The 23488-nt window shown below is 44.9% G+C and overlaps 1 protein-coding gene across 9 annotated transcripts in view; it reads right to left on the reverse strand.

Moving 5' to 3' along the window:
- Positions 1-225: 225 nt before the first annotated feature.
- The window catches only part of MAST4 (microtubule associated serine/threonine kinase family member 4), a 517925-nt gene continuing 494662 nt past the window's right edge, over positions 226-23488 (reverse strand). For 8 of the 9 annotated variants that reach the window (XM_072958571.1, XM_072958570.1, XM_072958576.1 and 5 more), the window contains 5 exons: positions 17942-18171; positions 17212-17334; positions 9399-9535; positions 7061-7242; positions 226-6712 (listed from right to left, as the gene is read on the reverse strand). In XM_072958571.1, the coding sequence (XP_072814672.1) occupies positions 2787-6712; positions 7061-7242; positions 9399-9535; positions 17212-17334; positions 17942-18171 (4598 nt within the window). In that variant the 3' untranslated portion in view covers positions 226-2786. Of the gene's footprint in view, positions 6713-7060; positions 7243-9398; positions 9536-17211; positions 17335-17941; positions 18172-20458; positions 20660-23488 lie in introns of all 9 variants that reach the window. The other variant, XM_072958578.1, reaches the window with a different exon arrangement.

Consider the following 23488-nt stretch of genomic DNA (forward strand, 5'->3'; position numbering starts at 1 on the left):
CTGCAGGCAAGGAAGAAGGTTGGTAGAAAGCCCAGGAAGAAGCTAAAGGAGGACTTAATCTGGAAGAATGGAACATGCATGTGTTAAGTTAAAAAAAATTGCAAACATTCCACTCACCAAAAGGAATCTGCACAAAACCATACTTTCCATAATAGAGAGTTATATTCAGTGACATTTTGGAGATGCTATGTATGCATGTGTATATGGGAAAAAACTTCATAGTCATTATCTTTTCATGCTAAATTTTTATTTCAATGTTATGCAACTGCATAAGTATAAATATTTGTCCAATATACAACAATTATGACATCCATAGGGAATTTCTTAGAGAAAATAAGACTGCAAACACTTTATTGCACAGATCCTAACAAACTTTTAAGCTGGTAAATCTACAGCTGGGAGTACTACCAAGGAGCACGTCTTAACAATCACAGGAGACTGACTAAAGAGAACACAGGAGAACTTCTACCAGCTGAGTGGAGAGGTTTACAACAAACAGGTACTACGTGAATGCAACCTTAGGTACTCTGTAGCCATCCAAAATGCAAAAACATATTTGGCAAAAACGGTGATACACTATACAAATATACATAAAAATATCATTTGTAAACAAGCAGCTAAGTTGTGCTTTAAAGGAAACTGGACAGTTAAAAAGCAAAGGCTGTAAACCATGAACGACCTCCCCGACAGACCTGTCTATACATGTCTGAGTGCAGAAGGATTAGGTTATGACAACTGCCAAACACAGGTATGAATTATAAATGTTGAGACCATTTGTAAAACCCATTTAAGTTCTTTCAAAATCTTTGTTTCTTCTACAATTCACAGCACAGTGATGGGGAATGGCTAAAACCACATGGGAAAAAAAATGAGGGGCAAGGAGGAAACTTTGTCTTTTTCTTGCCATCGCCTACTCATTTTACAATGAAGAACAACCAAGCAGTCGGTTAAGTTATGTCTTTGTTTTCGGAGTGGAGTTTACAGCCTTGCTAAACGATTTACAATCCACAGGGCTGTAAGATGATGCTGTACTAGATGAACAACTTTATAGCCTGAAGATACTAAGACATCCCCAAGGGGGGCTGGGTGCTGGATTATATTTATTGGTAACTTTTTTTTCCTCTTACAAAATGAAAAAATGCTGCTGTGGATCCCAAGCATCTTAGAAATCCTTCTCTGCGTGTATTTTCTCTTAGTGCCTTAGTATTTATGTCCGCAAGTGCCATCTTACAATACAAACAAGTCACCAGGAAAACTGCGACAACGAAAAAAAACAAACAAAAAGACTCCCTCAGCACTAAAATGACTGGACAAATTCTACACAGTCCATGGTATACAAAATTTAAATAAGGCTTAGCAAAAGTAAAAAGGACAGGCACATTCAAGCACCAAATAGCTCCAACAAATCTTTTTTTGTTACAAAAATGCTGCTCTTTGTTAATACAGTATTTTTTTTGCATACAAATAAAGAGACCATGTTATGAAATGTATGGAGCTACCTGATGCACAGAAATGAATGTGAAACCCAGGAACTTGCTAAAAACAGCAAGCTTCATCTACAACATAAGGCCCCAGCTATGTATTAAAATGTATCTGATGTCCTGATTATTCCTTAGTATATATGCTATGATGTCAAAATCCACACCCCCCCAACTTGTCCTCAAAAAAGCAAATTTAAAACCTCTTCCAATGCCTTGATACTTATTATTCAACCTAAGTGCTAGCAGATTTGTGTGCGGCCAGTAACTTTCCTCTTTGTTCAAGAGCAGGGCTGGTGCAGAACTACTACAAAATGTGTGCTTCTTGGACTAGGGACTCGTAGCATAAAGGCCTGAGTTTAAGAGCATGAAAAGAAGGGAAAAGCAAGAGAATGGAAATAAAGTCGACACGTGTTTATAGCCCCTGCTCTACCTACAGTGAAGACCTGACATACACACCCACAGACAAGGACCACTGGCCTTTCAGACAGTTGGACCCAGGATCAAAATGGCCATGAGGATGACTGTGAAATGAACATGGCTAGCTCCATCTGCTCTGGCCATTCCTGATGGAGGAGGATTCCAAATGCAGCCATTCAAGTAGTTCTTGCTTTAGATCTGGAAATATAGGTAGCCAGACACAGTACTATCAAAATCTCTGGTTAAAAATACACATAAAAACTCACAATCTAGTGTATTTCGGGCTTTCTTTAATCATAAACTCTAGTTAGAATGTTTCAACTTAGAAAAATGTAGCCTTGAAATAATTCCTTTCAATCACAGACCAAAACATGTGGGTGGATGTGTATATACACAAATATGGGTGTATCTATACTTTTACACACACCCAGTTTCAACCATTTTACTTCATTCCTGCATTATGATCAGTGGTAAAGCAAGAATCTTATTAAAAAAAAAAAAAAACTGCAGTAAACGACGCCATCAGCAGCAAGGAATCGGCTCTACATCCCAAACCAAACACACTGCTAGATATTTACAGAGAAAATCTTTTCCCTCAACAACCCTCAACCTCAACTGTAAAGATTGTTGTTGTTGCTGTTTAGGTTTTGTGTTTTTTTTTCTCTCGTACAAACACTATCTGGTAACAGTTTACCGGTTACAATTGGGAAGGCATTTGGAAGAAGGTCCCCTCTTTCTCTCCATCCCTTCTCTCCCACATTCTTCAAGGAGGCTCCGGACTCTGCCTGGGGGGCGTTCCCACGCAGTGCTGGTTTCCAAGGTCAACAAGATGCAGTTACACACGCAGGCGCAGACCGGATCTCCCGGTCTCGCCCTGGACCTGCTCCATCACCAGGCTTTTTTGTGAGGGCTGCCTCGCAAACTCTCTTTTCCCCGTCTCTGCCGCAGCCCCGAGTCCTTCTCAGATGTAAGGGTGATGGGACGCTCAGTGTTTGGAGCTGGGGACGGCTTAGTCACCTCTCTGCCCACATTCTGTTTCCTCGTCTGAGGAGGCTGGGTGGGGGCTGGCTCTTTCCCTTTGGTTTCTCCTGAGGGGGCTGCTCCTGAGAGGGCCCTGTCCCGGTGGCCAGCGGCCCCCACCATGCCTGGGTTGGGGTGATGCGACTCCAGAGTGATGACTGAGCTGCGGAAGGATGGCAGGGAGTCGCTCTTTGTCATCTGGGTTCTGCCGTCTCCCGCAGGCAGTGACTTCCTATGGTCCCTGCTGCTGGAGCCTGGGGGCTCAGCCGCAGCCCCGCCAGCCTGGGCAGAGGAGGTATCGCCGCAGGTTGGAGAAGCTTCTCGAATCCCCAGTCTGGCCTCAGGAAAGCCGGAAGAGTAGCTCAAAGACTTCTCTGGGAGGGCAGCACAGTGGAAAGAGCTCTGCCCTATGGCTGAGGGCGACCGTTTCATGCCACTGGGCTTGCCCGCCTCAGTCAGTGGCTTCTGGGGACTGGGCCCTTTCCCCTTGGCCTCCGGCCAGCCCTTCCCCGTGGCCGCTGCTGGCCTCTCCGCACCCTTGGACTTGGCCTCACTGGGTGCCGGGGCAAGGGTGGTCTCCAGCTTCCCAATGTCCGCCGGGGCAAGGCTGGTCTCCAGCTTCCCGACATCTGCTGGGGCGTAAAGTGCTTCGGTGCATTTCTTGCCTTCAGACTTCCCATCTGTGCTGGAGGCCAGCAGACTCGGGCTCCTGTCTGTCTGTTTGCACAGAGGGGTGCAGTCTTTCACAGTGGATGGTTTTTGGGGCTTTGGAGATGGGTTTTGCTTTTCCCCGACAGTGGGAAGTTTCTGGTCCACCGACTCACTGGCCCCTAAGTGTCCCTGCCGAGGCGGATGCTCAGGCTTCTGCAGCATCTCTGGGGGATGCCCACCACTGGTGGGTCTCAGCTTGGTGTCTAGAGGACCCCCTTCCATGTGCAGGGGGACTGAGGGTCCACTTCCTCCCTGGCCAGTCACACTGCTAGCTGTGGTCTGGGGGCCTGGGAACACCTCCAACACACTCTTAATGCTGCCCTTCCCCTCTCGGCCAGGGCCACTGGGGGCCTGGGCACCAGGGTCTTTGCCCACTGCAGCCCCAACACTTGGCTTCTGGGAGGAGAGTGGCCTGTCTGGGTGCTTGGACTTTGGAGGGCCTGGGTCTGGGCCAGGCCTGGGCTTGTGGCTGCTGCTTTCACTGTGTATGGCAGCAGCGGGCTTGGGAGGGTCCCGGAAGCCCAGGCTGGGGTCTGCAGCACAGGGCTTGCTCCCCAGCTCTCTGCTTGCAGGGTGGCTTGCTGAACTGCAATGCTGCCGAGCAGCCAGGCCAGGCAGCTCTTTGGTGGTGGGGGCTTGCTGAGGGCTACTGTTGAGGTGCTTCTGTAAGGGCTGCTCTTTCTTTTCTGGTTCCCTGGGACTGTCTTTCTGCAAAGCTGGGAAACCAGAGGGCTTTGCATTCTTTGCACTCTCCGTCCTGGGTGGCTCCAGGGACCACCGGGCAGGAGTGGCTTCTTGCTTGGGTTCCAGGCTGCTCCTTCCCTTGCCCAGCTCCTTCTCACAAGGAGTCCCTGCCAAGTACAAAGAGGAGTCCTCTCTGGCCAACAGCCTCACCTCATCTCGGCCATCTTTGGGGTTTGCTTTCCCACAAGGCCTGCATGCTTTCTCCACGGCCTGGATCTGGGTGTAGACATCTGGGCAGGTCCTCCCCACAGCCGGGAGGGTTTTGGAGTTGTCAATGGTTTTAGCAGCGTCTGGCAGACGCAGCTCCTTGGAGGGGTCTCTGTGGACATCAGCCCTTGCGGCCGACCGCTCACTTCTGGCTGAGGAAGGGCCCTTTTCGGATGACTCCCTCCCACTATGCTTCTCCCTGGAGGGGGCTCCTTCGGGTAGGAGAGTGCTGTGCAATCTAGATAGCTCAGCGGCATGGAGGTTCTGCCCCAGGAAGGGAAGGAGCTTAACATCAGGACTGCTGTGGTCTTGGTGTTGGCTGGGGCTGCCCTCTCTCCGCTGGGGATCACTTTCCATGACAATCACCGGGGTCCTGGCTGTGTGGGAAGCCTTCCTGTCCAGCTTCAGCTCTGGGTCAGGCAGGGGAGCTGTGGGTGAACTCTGCAGACCCCGGCTGGTGGGCAGGAACCGGGGCTCGAGCAGGTAAGATTTGCTCACCTTGAAGCCAGCAGAGGAGGACTCCCTCTGACCTACAGTCTCACCCTTCCTCCCCCCACTGCTGGGGGGAGCCAGCGGCACAGGGGGCCCCAGGTCACTGCACGGGCTGGGACTCTGTGCCGGCTCTGGGGAAGGCAGCTCCGTCTTGGAGGCCTGCGGTCCAGACAGGAGAGCAATGTCCAAAGTGCCCTCAATTGGCTTCAAACACGACACAGACCTCCCTTCCAGCTTATACTCAGAGGGGCTTTTCCGGACAGGTGACTCAGGAGCAGTCAAGCCCGGCTTCTCCACTCCACTGTCCACCCGGCCAGCTAGGGCCTTGAGAGGGACAAAGGAGATGGCGCTGATCTGAGCCGTGTGGGCACTGCTGATGAATGGCGCACGGCTCTCGGAGGCCGCCGGGGCCTCCTGCTGCCCTCCTGCCGGCCGGCCCGGGCTCCCTGGCAAGCATTCGTGGGTGCTGGGGGTCAGTTTGGGCTTGAGCACAGGGCCAAGGCTGTCATCTCTGTCTTCAAGTGATACTTTCTTTCGGAGGTAATCGATGTTGGCCAGCTTGCTGTCTAACTTCTCACCCCGGAGGCCCTCCTTGGCCTGGGGGTCCTTCTCTGAGTTGTCACCCTTCCCGGAGGTGGACCTGTTGGTGGAGTGACAGGGACCGTCTTGGAGGGTGCTGTGAGCCGAGGCTCGTTTGAGGTCACAGGTGCCCTGGCTGTGGTCCCTGGGTGCTGCCGCCCCCTCCAAGGAGACCCTCTCACTGGCCCGTGCACTGGCTTGCTTATGGAGAGCATCTTTCAGCAGGCTGCCCGGTGCCTGGGCCTCCTGCATGGCTGCTTTGTTATCAAAGTGATTTGACCTTTCTGAAGCCTTCGGGTAGATTTTCTTCTCTCTCTCTTCCAGCCTAAAAGTGGAAAGATTTTCCAAATCACTGCCAAGTCCGTGGGGTTTTGGGTGGGGTTCCTGTTTCTCTGGGAGCCCGTCGGGTTTCTTCACCACCACCTTGGCCTTCAGCTTCTCTCGGTCCAGCTCATCCACAGACTCCTGGCGGCCCAGCTTCCGGGACACAGGGCGTTTCAGGCAGCCTTGCTCCACGGGCCTGGCCCGGCTGAGGGCAGGCGTGTCACACACATTCTCCTCCAGGCTCTGCAAGGTCACCTCCCGCTGGGACTGCTCCCGCTGCACCTCCTCCTGGGTGACCTCCAGGCTGTGCTTGCGGGAGCACAGGTGCTTCTTGTCACTGCTGTAAGAGGGGGAGAGCTTCTCCTCCGACTGCACGCGCTTGAGCAGGGGGGACCGCGGGGGCTCAGCGCTCTTGGGCCGCACGATGTGTCTGACAATGGTCGGGGGGGAGTGCATTTTGCTGGGAAAGGCTTGGGCAATCTTGGTGTTGCCAAGTGAGTGTCCCAACAGAGGGGACGGTGACCGCTGAGGGGAGGTGGGCTGTGGCGTGGGCGAGGGTGTCCGGGCCAGCGGGGAGAGCGGGATGCTACCTGCCGACTTCCGCCTTCCGGACCGGTACCGCTGCCCGCTGAGTTTGGGGGCCAGACCATGGAGCGTGCTGGGCCGGATGTGCCCTGACCCCGCTGGGGAGTTGGGGGCACTAGAGCTTGGGGAGCTGCTCTGGGAGGAGTTAGTACCTGTGGGGGGAAAACAGAATGCTGTGAGCGATGCCCACCTTTCCATGCTCTCAGACCAGGGTGTTTTAGGGAAGGTCAGGGACAGGTCAGCAAACTGTCTCAGCATCTAACTCTAATGAATAAATGCTTTTCAGATTAACCCCCCCCCAACATCCAGGGTTAACCAGATACTTCCTGTCTTATTTAATGGTCCAAGTCACCGTATCTTCTGCCCTTCCTGTAAATCCTGTTCTCTCTCAATGACATCCTCACCCCTCTTTCCTTAAGCTGGAAGAAACCTGTCTTCCAGGCTCTCCGATGGAGACCACTCAACTCTCCCTTGCTGTGGAGGCGAGACGCCTCACTCACCGGATGGGAAGTCAGGGGTGGAGCGGTAGCTGGGTGTAGGGGATCGGGGAGACAAGCTGTGAGTGGGGGACCCTGGGAGGCTCTCCCCTGATGACAGCGATCGGTTCAAGCAGGAGAAGCTTCGGCTGGTGTGGAGTAAAGGAGAAGGCTGCTTGGCTAGTTTTTTGAAAAGGGATCTCCTCCTAGGGTGAAAATAGGAGAAAACAGATCAGATTCTGTATTCAAAACCACTCCTGCCTCCCCAAAATACCAGTGCATTCCGGACACACCTCTGGGCCAGAGACACACATCCTATTAAAGACTGGGAACCCACTTTCAGATTAAAAAATTTCTATGACTTAGACCGAAAGAGTCTTTATTATTATGCAATGAAAGCTCTCTTCTTTCTTCTCTGAATTTCAAACCCTTTAAGAGGAGCTGGGAAAATAGAAAAAGGTATTTAATAAATACACATTCATTTGTTTGTCAGGTTTATGAGGAGATTGTTTTTGGCCTGAAAGCTTCCAAGTACATACCCCCAAACACCCTGACGCCATTTAATTAAGAGATAATACAAAGTAAATCCTGGGAAGAAAAGCCATCATCTTGGATGTAAAATTCTTTAGTGGTGACACACTGGGCCGAGGTTTTATCTCTGAGGGGCTGTCTGCTGTGCTCATTTCATTGTGAGCTCCCGACTGCTCCTGAGGATAGTGGAGGCTGCACGTTTACATAAAAGAGCCGAGAAAGGGGAACTGAAGCTTATCCTATCAGCAGGGCGGCAGACACCAGGCTGCAGCAGAAGCAAATGTGTAGTCAGTGCCCAACAAGCACATCGTGAAGTAAAAAGCACGGCTTCAGATGGCTCCCAGTGCAGGCAGCTGTACAGAGCTCCTCTGCCATCACGCAAGCCTGGTTCACCCCGGCGCTTAGGCACTAAGCTTACACCCTGCTACTCCTTGAAAACAGTGTGTTCTATGTGACTTAAAGCACAATCAAATCATAAAGCTCACCTTAAAAAAGAAAAAAGAGATCTCAGAATGTGTGTGTGTGTGTGTAGTTTAATCAAAATAATAAATGCACTTGAGTTACAAAGTCAAATACGTTGATGAACTTATAATGAAAAATAACAACTCTCTGCTCTGTCTTTTGCTCAATCCCCAGAGAAACCACTTTCTACTCTTCTAGCTGCTGGCTTTCCCATTTGTCTGCAAATTGCTAAGTAATATGCTTATGCTGTTTTTTCAGTTTTTCAATTTTAGAAATGATCTGTTGATTTCCTACCACAGAAGATGAGAATTAAGTTCTCATACAACTCCTTCCACCTTCTGACCCAAAATATTTCCCTGTTTCTATTCTTCCCAGTAGAGCTAAACCAAAATTTTTGGTTTGAAAAAAAGGCTGGTGTTTTCTTTATTTTACATGATAAATACTCTTCAGATCTGGGCCATGTAAGATATGATTCTATTTTTCTTTCTTGTACAACTCTGTCTTTCCTGGAGTTAATAGTCATTCCTTTTTTATTTGCTTACTTTTCTTTTCTATCATCAAAATTCCTCACAATCTAGGGGCAGGTATAGCCCAGAAGTAGAGTGCATGCTTAGCATGCATGAAGTCCTGCGTTCAACCCCCAGTACCTTCATTAAAAAATTAAATTAAATTAAATTTTAAAAACCCTCATAATCTGATCTGACGCACCAGATCCAAGTGGGTAAAGGAGGGACGCTGCGGCATCAAGCAGGGAGCACATCCAGACAGTTGCCTGGCATGAAATGTCCCCACCAGAAACACATACACACATCATCCATGGTGTCTGCAGAGCACAAAATGGCACACGAAGTGCCTCCTCGACTGCAAATGTGTAACCCAGTTAGACTTTCAGTCAGTAAAACAAAGCCTTTTTATTTCTGGGCTTATTTGGATGCTTTAAAGATCAGTTATCTTGGAATATCTGGCATTAAAAAATAGCAACTGTTTGTTGTCAAATCATGTAAAGGACATTATTAAAGGTAGATGTAATGCTAAAAACTGCCTGAAGTTTCAGTTCCTCAAATCCAACTCAGCTGAAGTCTAGAGACTGAGAAACAGCAAAGGGCTTTTCATGGTTCTCACACGTGAGAGAAAGCCATCTGAATGTAAAGCCATCTACAGTGTAACTATGTAAATCTTTTCACTATGAAAAATAATGCCGTTATGAATTAATAGAAACGCTGATGAATGAATAGATGTGAACCACAGCGTAACATTTCTCAGAGGGAAAAGGACCCTTCTTATATGAAAGAGTTTCAATTAGGTAAGGAGTAACCTGCCTTCAGTGTGGGACACAACCAAGCCCAGGAAGAGGACTGCTCCAACGCACCTTTCTAGACTTTCCTTCTTCTTAGATTTCTTACTCCGCCTCACCATCCGACTCTTGTAGCTGTTTCTCCTGGCTGGTCCTGTTTTGATTGATGTATTTTCAAATGGAGTGGTTGTGATTGACACCTTATTTCCACTCTATTAAAAAAAAAAAGGGAAATGCTGTGATGACACAAGACCAGAACAGAGATAAGAGATCCAAAGACAAAGATCTGTAAGGACAGATATACTTAAAAGGCTTTCTGTTTGTCAGTGACCCTTCAAGCAGTCAAGTATGATGGAGCACAAACTGGGTGGGAGGAAACTGTGAGGTTTCCTCAGGAGGAGGGGCTCTGGACTCCACAGAGCTGCCTGTACATCCCAGCCTGTGACCTGAGCACTTGCCGGTACCATCAACAATAGAGTCCCACCATCTCGTGGGGCTCCTCTGAGGATTAAGGGGATGGAGTTTGTAAAGCCTTTAGCACCAAGGGTGACACAGGGGAAGGGCTCTATAACTGTCATCTTCATCCATGTGTATTAAGTATAAACATGCCCAGGGGCTGTCTGCTCTTGGTTGATTTATTTTTCTTTTCTCTCCTTTTTGTGTTTTTCTTTTGACCTAGAAGTCATAGAGCAGCAAGACTGAATGAGACTTTTATTTTTAATTATTTTTAAAGATTCCTTTTCTACCACCAGAAAACCTGTCAGCATGCACAGCTGGAAAGTTTATGCCAGCAATAGCCTCTCTCTCGCTAGGTCAGGCAGGGTGAGGTCATTCCTGGTGGGATTCTGTGTCCTTCCACTTAGTCCTGGGACAGAGGCTTGCTGGGCAGGTCCCAGGGACGGATTTGAGAGCAGTCCCAGGCCAGGCTGAGGGATGCCCTGGGCAGGTGGGCGGAGCCCATCCCAGACAGCACCCACCCCCTTCACTCCCATATTAATGACCTCTTCTTGAATTTCTTAATAACCAGGTAGAAACACATCCTTTCAAAGCCACAGATGGCCCTGAATACCCAGAAAAAACAAGAAATATAAGGAGAAGGGCCTTTTAAATGGCCTATGCCCGGCAGATGCCTAGCAACTTGGCTCTAAGTGGCGCTAAGAGTTGGGGGATCAAGTATGGTGGAGGCCGGGGACTGAAAAAAACAGAGATTGTTTCAACATAAACATCCACCTCCCCACCCGATTTGGGAAGTAATACAGGTCATTATAAGAAAAAACAGTCAAGCATATACAGAAAAAAATCATTGAGAAGCCTATCACCCAGCTAACATTGGTTATATTTTAGTATATTTCCTGCTTTTTTTTTAACAGGCATGTATAAATTATGCATCTATACATACTTTATAAATAACTTTAATCTTAATTAAACTAACCTAATATTTAGTTTTATGTTGGTTTTTTATTTTTACTTCACATTTCATAACTCTGTAAAATGTCTCCTTCATCACTGAATATTCCTTAAGAACATAATTTTTACTGGTTATATAGCAATATTCCATGAGATGGGGGAATCAAAATTTAACTATTTCCCTACTGCTATTGTTTTCTGCTTTTCAATTATTATAAGAGTTGAAATAAATGTCTTTATCTGTAAGTCATCATTCTAACCTGACATTTTCCTTAGATTATCTAATTAGACTCATTATACTGCATCAAAGAGTCTATCTGAACTTTTAAAAGACTCCTGGTACATAATGATACACTAATTTCCAGAAAGTTTATGTCAATTTTTATTCTTGCCAGCAGCACATGAATACCTCTCTTACCACAGACTTGTCAGAACCGAATTTGGTGGTGGTGGTGGGGTAATTAGGTATTTATTTATTTATTTATTTATTTATTTATTTATTTATTTATTTAATGGAGGTACTGGGGATTGAACCCAGGACCTCATGCATGCTAAGCATGTGCTCTACCACTGAGCTGTACCCTACCCCTCAGAACTGAATACTAACATTAAACAAATGAGCGATTTTATAGGAAAAAGTTACATCAAGTTTTAATCTTTGTTCTTTGACTATTAACCAAGCTGAATGCTGTCTCATTTATTTTGTATCATTTGTATTTCTTCAGGGAATGACATGTTCATGTCTTACATCCAATTTAGTATCAAAGGTCTTAGTACTATTAATTTTGGAGTTCTTTATATATTTAAGAACATATAATCCCATACTTAATGTCATAATTGTAGAAAAATATTTTAGGGAAATGGGATTTGAACTTAAACAAGGGAAAAAATGTTTTCATTATGAAAGAATAAATTACATGTTTTACAAGCAAATGCCAAAACTTTAAAAATAAATCTTTATCTGATAATAGAGATGGACATTCTACTTATTCTTTAAACTAAAAATTCAGTGTATTCCTAGGAAAGGCCTACTAATGAAGGTTGTTTGGAATGGGGTTTTCTCTTCACAAACTGAGTGAGGCTGGGCTAAAATTTTCCCTATCTGCCTTAGGAGATGGAAAAAGGCAACAAACATGGCAGGAGTTTGTCCTCACTGAAGCCCCTTCCGTCCTTTTCTACATCACATATGAGTGACACAGAGCTGCAACGACCGCTGGGGCTGCTGTGGCATGTAAGTCCCTGGAGCCGGAACCCACTCACACCACAACACTGACTTTCATATTCCTGTTGACAAGGGGCTACCAATGCCACTGAGTATTTTAAAACACATTGTGACTATTCAAGCATTTTCCATATATATTCTCTTTATTTTCACAACCAAGTCATAAGGGCTGTAAAAAAAAAAAAAAAAAACCTTCCAGGAAGGGATTATTATCCTTTCATTGTACAGAAGGAAAACAGATTCAGAGAAACAGGGTCTTCTTTCCCAAGTCACAGAGGCCAGAGGAAGAGCCCAAACCTGGCTCTCCTGCCCCTCACCCCCTGCCCACTCCCTGCGGGCAGGGCACATTCTCACCCCCCACCCCTTCCACCTCCCTCGTTCCCAGCAGAAGGCACAGCTTAATGAGTGGGGGTGGGAGGGTGGGGGGCGGAACCAGGTGCTGTACTGATACAAGGAATGATCAATGTATCACACTGTCAAGAAGAGACTTAAAATACATAAAATATCATAAACATTATATGACATAAACATAAAATAAATGCTGAACATTTCTCATCAGAAAATATTTATGACCAGGGTTTGCTGAATCAGAGCCCAACATTGAGCCCTGTACAAATGTCTCTTTCCACTATAAAAATCAAACATGCTTTTCTCTTGTTTCTTTATATGGCTGTACCAGAGGACAGTTCCCTTGACTTACGGAAATACACCAAGAGATAACTTCCCCAAGGAGAAAGACAGACACAAAAAATGCAGAGTGCAAATACTTGGTTGGAAACATTGTTGATTACGAAAATGGTTAAGATTGGAAAAATAATTTCACGGAGCACAGGTGAGAATTGTGAAGCCTGCCACCTTGTGGATCCATTGGCTATAGCAAGTGCTGCCAGAGCAGGGAGCAAAGCAACATGTTTTCCTGGCTCATTTACCTCAACAAATTCTTTTGGAGAAGGTGCAAGCTCTTATCAGAGACATTCTGTGGTATTGTTTTAAAAAATAACAACAGCAAAACCAGGCCAGTGGACTATTAAATGTTCAATTAGTTAAGTATTCCTTTAAACTACTTGTGTGATTAGTGCACAGCGGGAGGGAAATTATTTTAAGCTGGCTGAACTGAATACAAAAAGTGAAGTCAGGCTATACAGTCTCTTCTCTCAGTCTGACTCTGTGTTGGTTTATCAGTTGGCCTTGGGTATCTCACTGAGATTCTTTCTCTGCAAAATGCACGTGATGGACCAGCACCCTTTGAGACCATGCCCTGACTCACACCTCCATGGTCCAGCCCCAGCTATCCAGCACACTTCAACCCATATGCTCTGAACTCAGGCTCCAGCTACTGGTTTACTCGTGTGCCTCAAGCGCTTTGAGCTCCCTGCCCTTGTGCTTTTAGGCATCTTCTTTGTTTTGCCTAGACCATCCTGCACCCCCTTTCCACACATTCCACATCCACTCATCCTTCACAGTCCTGCACAGAAACCCACCAAGTCTTGATCCCTGTCCACCCTGGTGGAGAGCTCTCTATCTTTCTGAACTTGGGCCATATTTTCAGCTTACTCCTTTCATTTACACTTTGATAGCTGAGTATTGCCACCGTTTCCCCCTGAACACTGGGTTGTAAGTTCTTGGCAATTGGAGAATTCCATGCATAGAGCACTGTGCTGTGCTGGCTGGAAGCACAGGCTTGGGCTGCAATGCTGGGAGGGAATCCTCTTCTGCTCCTCCTAGCAGACATCCTTGGGCTGCTCTGCTAATTGCTCCCTGCTTTCATTTCTTCATCTAAAATGGGCACATTTATATTTATAGCACCTCAGCATGGCATATGAGGACTACCTGAGTTTACTCATGTAAAGTGCTCCCAATTACCTATTACTCCCAATTACTGATTAGAGCAGCCAAGTTGGATAGGTAATCCTGTGAGCAGGGGATATGACCGGGTCAGCGTGGCCTCCAGCATCCACTATTGTGGCTGGACAAAGATTTCAGTGCTTTCATAAAGTCCTTCTAGAAAGCTACTTGAAATATACATACAGCCCTATGTAATGGGCTCCGTGAGATTCTGTGAAGTGGTCTGCAAGTATAAACTACCCGTAAACAGCATCCAAGAATACCAAAATATGGCTACTACCTTGATGTCCCGCCAGGGACGGCACATCAGAGCCCAGTGTTGGTCCCAGTCACTTCATGCTTTGTCCAAGAATCGCTACTTAAATTTAAAAGAAAGCTGCATGATTACACAGTTCACTGGAAAGATAATTAAATCCCTTGTATCCTTTTTGTCTCATTACACTGGTTACTCCTCTCAAGTGCTTCCCTGGTGAACCTCTACTTGAATCTGAGACGCAGCACGCCACGGCTTCGAAAGGGAGCTAAAGGCTCTCTGTTACACATGTCCGGGCCGCTTCAGAAGAGACACACATCAGGCAGACCCAGAAATGAAGGCACTGGGGAACCAGATGAGGACAAAGTGTTATAAATGGGATCAACTGGTTCTACCCAGAGACCTAGCCAGAGAACTTTAGGAGAACTGGACATTCAAGTTTCATAGAAGCAGGAAGAGAGATTTTAAAGTCCAGCATCATATTAAAATACTTTATAAAATAAATTACAAGTGACCAAAGGTCTCAGCAAAATAAACAAATGCATATTTTCTCAAGATACATGTAGGTTTCAGTTTATTATTTCTTCTTCTGATCTTATGAGCAGATGTAAGAAATAATATAAAGATACCCTGGGTCAGGAGCTAAGATGGGTATAGCATAACACTGCTATAAAGAACGTAGGAGGCCGAATATGTTACCACTTAAAATCCATTTGCTGATGCCAAGACTCTAAGATGAATAACAACTAAAAGAAGCTCACTTATAAAACATAGATTTATTATCTAAACAAAGGGTGAGCTAATGGAAAAGCTCAGGGAGCAGTTTAGATAGAAGCACCTGTCTGCCTACTTTTGTGGCCCTGAACCCACTGGAAAGTCTTATATATTGGATACAGTAGACAGAGGGGAAAAACCCCAAACAACTGGCCTGGGCCCTTACTCACAAAAGGGTCGATGTGGAGCAGAAGTGGGGCACCCCTGGACCACAGGCTCAGGTACTATAAGAGATGCGGCTGGTCAGACTCATGAACCTTTGGTCTCTTTCTTGAATTTTGTCTCGGGGAGTCTGAGGTCATTCCAGGTGACTCTCACAGCCAAGGGATCTCCAAGTCTACAGTCCTGCTCTGCCTTCAATTTCTTAGACACTTACTACAACAGAGTTGTTCCATGCCAGTTGGACAAAGAACATTTTCCAGAAGAGATGGTGAATGAAATTTAAAAACTCAGGTCTGACCTGTGTAGGTACCAGAAGAGCAACTCCAGCCACCTTAAGGCTTCAGTCCCAAACCAAATGGCATGTACATTAACACATGAGTCAAGACACAACACAAGTAATCGCATGTGCTTGGCTCCTCCCGTGGTAACTTTCGGACAGCAAGCAAAGGAGAACCCCCGGTTCATCCCAATTCCACAAACATTTACTGAGCACCCACCCACGTACAAGGCACCGGGTGAATGTTGGGATGGTGTGGGAAGCTTTAATAGTAACTCCACGTCCCTCCTGCAGGTCAGATTTGCCAGGCGTTCACTGTGTCTGATTTCCAACACTGCCTATGGCCCTGAAAAATTCTCTCAATGTTCAGTCCTATTTCTCCAATGATGAATTATATGCATTCAAGAGAAGGTTGACTAGAGTTAGGAGAATCAGTTATAGGTAAGGATGACAGCAGAGCCAGGCCCCAGCTTCCATGGGGCCTGAGGCCAAGTCCAAAATTTCATTAATTCTGTGAAGTGACTAATGGCAATGACTTTCCTCCAATCTGCCACTTCAGAACAGACCTTTGAATGTGCACGCTATTACTATTCCCAGAACCTAGACCAGATCCTGAATCTTTTGAAGAACATGCCTTTGTTGGCTGGGGGATGAGAGAAGGAGGAAAAATCATCACCTCCCTGCAGTACTTTCCAAGTTTCTAATTTTCTTTCAAGTTCTAGTTCAGTGTCACTTCTCTGTGCTGCCTCTCCCCATTCACAGAATGTTCTCCCCAAAAGAATGGCATCCTTCCCCCCCCCGCCAGCACTGGCTCATCAAGCTGCACTTTATCTGCTTGCATGTCTCTCCTACAGCCCCTCTCCTTCTCGAGGGCAAGGACCTGACTATAATTTCCGTGTTACCAACATCTACCAGGGTACCTGCCTCTGAGCAAATGTTCTAGAAACAGTCTGAATGTGCTCTGTTCAAATGACATATCTGTTAAAGTTTTATCTCTCACAGGGTGCAGATTATCTGGAGTGATGGCTCACATCTGACGGCCTGGCCCCTTCAAGCCCCTCCTGGTGCTCATATAGCAGGAGGTCATCCTTAAATCCACTGACTTGTAAAATAATCTTACAATTAAAGACGGTATTTTTGATCAGAGATAGTCTTCTTTTCTTGAAAAAAACTTAAAATCAAACCAAATGTGTCTTTGTTTTAACCAGATCCATATTTGGAGCTATAACTTATATATTCCGCAGTCAGCAGGTGGCAAAGCAAATAACTCAACCGAACAGAGAGGGTCACTGGAGATGGTCTCCACCACACTCGTGCTTTTTGTGATCATCTCACTCCACTGTCTTGAGTCAGCTTACACTCCATGTAGAAACTGGTCTGTGTTCAAATTCATTTGTACAAGAGGGGAAAGGCCGAATGATTTCCAGAACCCCTTCTTCCATGACCATCTATTTCTATCACTTACAGTGTATGTTATGTACTCACAGCTCTAACTTTCAAAGGAAATCCAGCTCTCAGACGCAACCTTCAGATCTGACCTCACAGTTTAATACCACTTTGTCTTCTGCTATGTAGAATAAAACCTACGAAATGTAGCTGAAGAAAATCACCTTTAGGATAGATGTTTTCCAAACAGATGTTTTCTATGTATGATACATAAAAGAGAACCTTTATTATTTGTAATTTAGGGTAAGAAGTAAAATTAAATTCGGAAGTGATTATGCAGCCACCCAAATGTGTTCTTCCATGCTATAAAACCAAAGAATTCATGTTATTTTTGCCTTTACATTAAACCTGAGACTACTGAATCCTTTCTCAGGAATGAGACTGGGTGGGTGGGAATTTGCTGTACAGAAGGACTCTAGGACTTGGAGTAAAGAACTCTTAGTGCTAGTTCCTTCTGGCTACCTGCTTCATCTGGATGGCCATGACACAAAAAAGGCAATACCTTTAGCAGGAGCTCGATAACTTCTGTATGGACAAGTCCGTGCACTGGTTCTCCATTGATGTGTGTGATCAGATCCCCAGCCTTCAGTCCCGCCTGGCAAGCTGGACTTCCTTCTTCTACGTTCTAAAGTTCAAAAGGAGGATATATTTGTAAGCAAACAAATGACAATCCTAACACCTGCTGTTTCTTGTGGCAGAGTATTCTGAGTTAATCAGCAAATGATCCTGAGCTCCTAAGAGGAAATCAGTAAGACATGGTTACTATTCCTTTTCTGTCATCATTCTAAAATAGGATAATTCCTATGGTCCCTTAAAAATTTTCAGATGATTTGAGAATGTATATATGTATATGTATGAGTGTGTATATATGTGTATGTGTATACATATATACATACGCACACATACATATATATACATATATTTAAAGAAAGTCAGGGAAAAAATTCAAGAAAAAAAGAATGAAAGAAGGATAGAAATAAGACTATCTTTGACTATTTCTACTAGCTTGGTATGCAAAGTGGATAATCATATATGAAGACTAACAGAATTATGAGAAAGAATTCATTTTTGCTAAATTCAACTCCACCACATAGATAAAGGGCAACAGGTCCCAAATGCCAGCTTCACAGAAAAAAAGTTTGCTGTTAATTACACTTCAGTTATGTTAACGTATTCATTCTCTGGTTTGGCTGGGACTGAAACTAACAAGGCAGAGAGACCATGGGTCTTACCCAAACAATATGGTGCACTGTGTAGATGTCACTGTCTCCCACATACACCCGGATGGCTCGGATGGTGAAACCATAGTTCTTCCCTGAACTGTGGATCACAATGGGCTGATGTGGACTGGCAGAAGCTCCTGAGGAATCTCGGCTGGGAGAGGAATCCCGTGAAGAAGAAGGGTCCGAGGACAGGGAATGGGGGGACATTGGACTCCCCAGTGGAGAAACAGCAAACATGTCTGCAACAAAGAAGCCAGTCATCAAAGCTGATCACACACACTCCGCACAGCCAGCCTTTAACCATGGAGCCCTGACCAGCTTGGCAGCACAACCACAAAACAAATCCATTTGCTTCTAATAAAGAAGAAATAATATAGAAAGATGTATATTGGTAGCTAGAATGGATTTCAGAACAGAAGCCTGTCAAGGAAATTTCAGAAGTGTCTCTTTTTAAACTAACTTTTAAAGTAATAATCTAAAGTTTTAATTCCTTAGTTCTTTACACTAAGTAAGAAACAATACAAAGTGTCACTACTGGCTGTGATTTTTTAAAATACATTTTCTTTTAATTAAAGAAATAAATCATAGATGCACGAATTTCAAGTACAGCCTCATGCAGAGGAGGCGGTATGGACAGGAAAAGACACTCAGGCTACAAATCTTGCCCTAAACACATTTAATGTGGTCCTTCTCAAACACACATGGCTGGGAAAGCAGTTCATCAGTTTACTTCTGCCTTTTATATTATTGAACTAACACTGATGAAATAACTTTCATCAAGAAAACACTGCCACGTCAGCTTCTCTAGAGAAGAATCACTACTCATGACTATGACTGGAACTGATTCTCTTCCTATATTACCTGTACATCTAGCAAGGTTTCTGAGAGGATCTGCGGGGGGTTAGAGAAATTTTAAGAAAAACTCAGTTCATACTCTTCAGCACCAATTCTACTCTTTTCCTTGTTTTATAAGCAAACATGCTTTTGTTTTTGAGTTCTTATCACTCTTCTACCCATATGAATCTAAACAGATCTTAACTGGCCAAGTGAAATTATGTGTGTGTGTCTGTGTGTGTCTGAGAAAAAGAGAAATCTACAAAAGATGCTGCAAGTTAAACAAGAACTTGGTCAGGGCCAGGCGGCCAAGGGTGGCCCTACTGAAGACTCCCAGGGTGTGGAGAAGAACATGGTGGGCACAGGGAGCTCAGTGTACCCAGACTGCTGCTGGCTCCAGTTCTCGTGTCTGTCCAGAGGAGAACAACTAGGGAAACAGACCAGGTGCTTCACTCTCTGACTTCACGTGGCACCTTGGTGCTCTTTTGCTGGCTGCCTTCTGTCTCATCAGAAGGCCAGGTGAACAGACACACACTGGTGGGCAGGGACATTCACGACATGCAAGCAGCAAGAGGACAGAGTGGTTACACACATCCAAACTGCTAAAAAGCCAGGCCCCTGACCCTTACCTCAGGCTGTTTTCCCTCGTCTCCCCAGACTGAAGAACTGCCCTGTGCCCATCAAGGGCTGAGCATCCTCACCAGCGCTCAGAGTGGGCCGCACACCCCACTTACCTTCCCTGCTGCAGTGGCACTGGGGCCACCGCCTTCTGGTTATGAATAGTCATTCAAACTACGGAGACAGGTGTTTGCTTTATGGTGCTAAATGGGCAACTCCCAGAAAGCAATGTGCTACAGTGAGCACCACCCGCAAGGGAGCCTTTGCTTACACCCGATTTCTTTCTGCACAAATCTGAAAAATTTTAAAAATGTAAACAATCCCTTTTATACATGGTCTGTTTCTTTCCAAATCTGCAATATTCTTCTGTTGCCACTTCCAATCTCTCATTGTCATTTGAGGGATAGGTCCCAGCCGCCAGGGCCAGGGGAGTCACTACAGACTCAGTGATTAGCAGGGGCACAACCAGGTTGTGGGAAAATCCTGCAACTCAACAAAACCATAATTAAGCCTCATTTTTTAATACCAGGCAGGAAATGATCTGACTACCAGTAGGAGGAAGTGTAACCCCACAGACAGGGCTGGCAAAACGTATCATTTCAGTGCTGTGTGTAACTCTACAGCCCCAGGAGTGAAAACCTTACGTTCTCTGTGTCTATTTCTTCATTAGCCAGATGAGAAAAACTATACTTAGTTTTCCAACACAGATGCTGTAAACAGCTCTGTAAAGGATATAAATCATGCATGGTGTTGGGAGGAAAAATCATTCAGAGGAGGGAAATTTATCACGTAACTTGGGGTAGAGGGGCAGGAAAGAAAAGGAAAGAAAACAAATAAAAGAAATAAGCCTTTGTGGGAAGGGAGCCTGTCTCCTCTCCTGCTGCAGAAAGAGGAGAAGGAATAAGCCATGTGTGCCCTCTGGGCGCTCGGGAGGGAGACACTCAGGAGGGCTGTGCCAGGACACCACCCGCTACTGCTTCAAGCAACCCTGCATCTCGGTCAGCATTCCAAACCGGGGGCGGGGCGAGCACATGCACAAATCACACAACTTCATGCGAGTCGATGTCTCTCTACCTCCTGGGATCATGAGGGACAGAGCACTGGCAGAAAGGGACTTTGTGACTTTCCCCGAGATTTTCCTTTTCTCTGTGCTTTCTAATCGCGGCCGAGCCATGTGAGAAGCGGGTTCACCGGAGGGCTTTGAGGAATTATCTGTACTGTCCACACACTCGCTTCGTCCATTTATCTGATCCAAGTGCTCTGAAAAACTGCCAACTGTGCAAAGAAGAAGGGATAAACACGTTCAGGAAAATTTGGGACAGGAGAGGCAGGGAGAGGGGAAGAGAGAGAGAAAAGGAAGGACAAACACCGGGAAACAGACAACCATGTGGTTCGCGAGTCCACACAGTGTCCGGCAAACATGAAAAACACGTGATGGATTTGAGAAAGGGGATGCGGAGGAGGAAGGACGACAGAGGCTGTCCACTCCAATTTCACTCTCCTGGTACACAAGTCCGATAATTCTCCACCACCAACTCCATTTAACTAGAATAATTACCTCTTAGAACTGAATTTTATGACCCTAGTAGAGACAACTCTTTTCCCTGACCCCACCATGAAAGGCTATGAACCAAACATCGCCTTATGAACCGCACAACCACCCGCCATATACTATGATTATCCTGTGATACTGATGATCATCATTAGCAGTGCTGCCAATACTGGTTTTTGCTATGTGGACATCGTTTAACCACTTCCTGGGGACTTAGGTCTGTGTCATCTCCTACTATTTTTCTAGGGCACACTTCACTCTAAGCTCCGGTAAGTAACTTACAGGCTCAAGTGTCACCTTTGACTTCCCCCACGTGATGCCTCCTTCCACTCTAAGCTCCTTGCACATTTCACGGCGAGACAAAGGGGTTGCCTCACTACCTTATATTTATAAAAAAATATAATGTGGACAGTGCCACAGGCTGACGTGGTCTGATGTTCTGGGGTCAGTGAGAAGATCCATCGCTCTGTAAGCCAGCCATCACATCTTCTTTATTTTTAATTTTATTAACCCTTAATATAAACTGGAGCGTTTTTATTTTTAAGTTAAAAAATTAGACCTCCTTCAGCAGAGAAACGTTAGAGAATATATAACCATGCAGAAGGGTGCAGAAAAGGAAAATCACTGACACCAGTCTAGTAATCGCACATGCCAAGAGTAAAACTTCCTGAGCAGAAGCGACATGAAGAGTTTCCCAGAGAAAAGTCAAAAGACCATCCCTTTTGGTTTCTCCATTCTTTCTCTCACAAGCTATCAGTTTTCTGAGGTTTTTTTTTTTTCCTTTCCTTTTTTTTAACCACTGATAATACACCTTTGTCCAGAAAAAACAATGCTTATCTCCCTTTTCCTTCTAAATGCTAAATTATAAGCCTTTTTGCTTTAAAAATCAACACTATCATCACATTAAGATACATAATCCACCCAGTGAATTCAATACCATTATGAATGATCCTTTGAAAGACCAGCCAGCACATTTTAAAGTGCTGACCATGTGACATTCTTTGCCTAGGAAAGAGGCTTAATTAGATTTTACACTTCTGTTACACTGCCATATACACATCACTCGACTGCACAGCTGAAGTTTGGTCCTAGTTTACAGCAGTGGCACAGACCCCAATGTGGGGTCTAAGCTGAGGGAAGCCTAGGACTTAGGACAGAGGGCGTGGGAATAGCACGGCTCAAGGTCACCCACTGTGCCGCAGGTGCAAGAGAAGATTCAGAGACTTCATGGGACACTCACCTGACCTACAAAGGAAGACAATCTTAAGACAAATAGCAACCATCTTTCCTCTTCTATATCCCAAACTCAATCCCCCTTCACAGTGTATCTATTCCATTCACTCTAAATAAAGAAATCAACTGCTGAAGGGCTTGACAAAAACTGCTTCACAAATCCAAAAAAAAAAAAAAAAACCTCATCTGAAAAACCGTAAGCTTACTTTGAGGTGAGTTACACATTCCCTTCTCATTCTAATTTGGTTTGGATGGGCTCACTGACAAGTATAAAATGAAAAGCTGAATCTCTTTACAACAAATAATTTATTGGATGCATTAGAGCACTACACCTAAAACTGAGATACTTTGACTTCTCACTGCTTCAAATACAACGTAGTCATGAAAAAAGAAACAGGTATAAAGCAGCACCTCCCTAAATGCCAGAGTGTGAACATACAGCATTCTCTGTCATCACCCCTCCATCTCGTCCCGCCATCTCATTTCATAGCGCTGTATACAAGCGTGTGTTTCTTTTCTGCCAATGGTGGATAATGTCACCTTAATGTTCTGTAAATGTCAAGGGTTCCTTCTTTTTGATGGTGGAGCAATATAAAAATCAACAAATTTAATCAAATTTAATTTTACTACAGTCACGGTTTTCAGATTTCCTAATTACCCACGGCTATGAGCAAATCAGCTCATCTCTCTATTCTGAACAGTCCCCAAGGTCTCTGATTATTTTTAGTGTGTGTACAGGGGAGAAACAGAGAAAGGTGGTTTGAATCTATTAATCAAAATGCATGGCAGGACATAGAGAACTTTTTTAAATAATTTTTTAAATTATAAAAGTAATCCAACACTCAGACACCATTCCCCTCCCTCCACCTCCTACATTTCTGGTAGTTAGTAAGCTAAAGAGACCGGGAGAGCCTAAAGAATTCATTCCATTAAGACTGTATTCCAAAGGGAGGCAACTACATTCAGAGTAAATAATAAACTAAGAAACAGATGAGAACTTAGGAATATAAAATGACTTACCTACATTTGATTTGATTACCAAGATGAACTAAAAATGGTTAGGAATCTTAGAATACTAGCTTGTTTCTCCACTACTTTTTAAAAAAATATAATATTTATCATTTATTTTTTGAAGGGGAGAGCTGATTAGGTTTATTTTATTTATTAATTATTTATTTATTATTACTGTTATTAAAAAATTCTTACTTTTTATTGAAGTGTAGTCAATTTACAATGTTAGTTCCAGGTGCACAGCAAAGCAATTCAGTTATATGTATATACACACACATATATATATTTTTAGGTTGTTTTCCATTATA

Source organism: Vicugna pacos, chromosome 3, assembly GCF_048564905.1.
Source record: "Vicugna pacos chromosome 3, VicPac4, whole genome shotgun sequence".
Taxonomy (NCBI): domain Eukaryota; kingdom Metazoa; phylum Chordata; class Mammalia; order Artiodactyla; family Camelidae; genus Vicugna; species Vicugna pacos.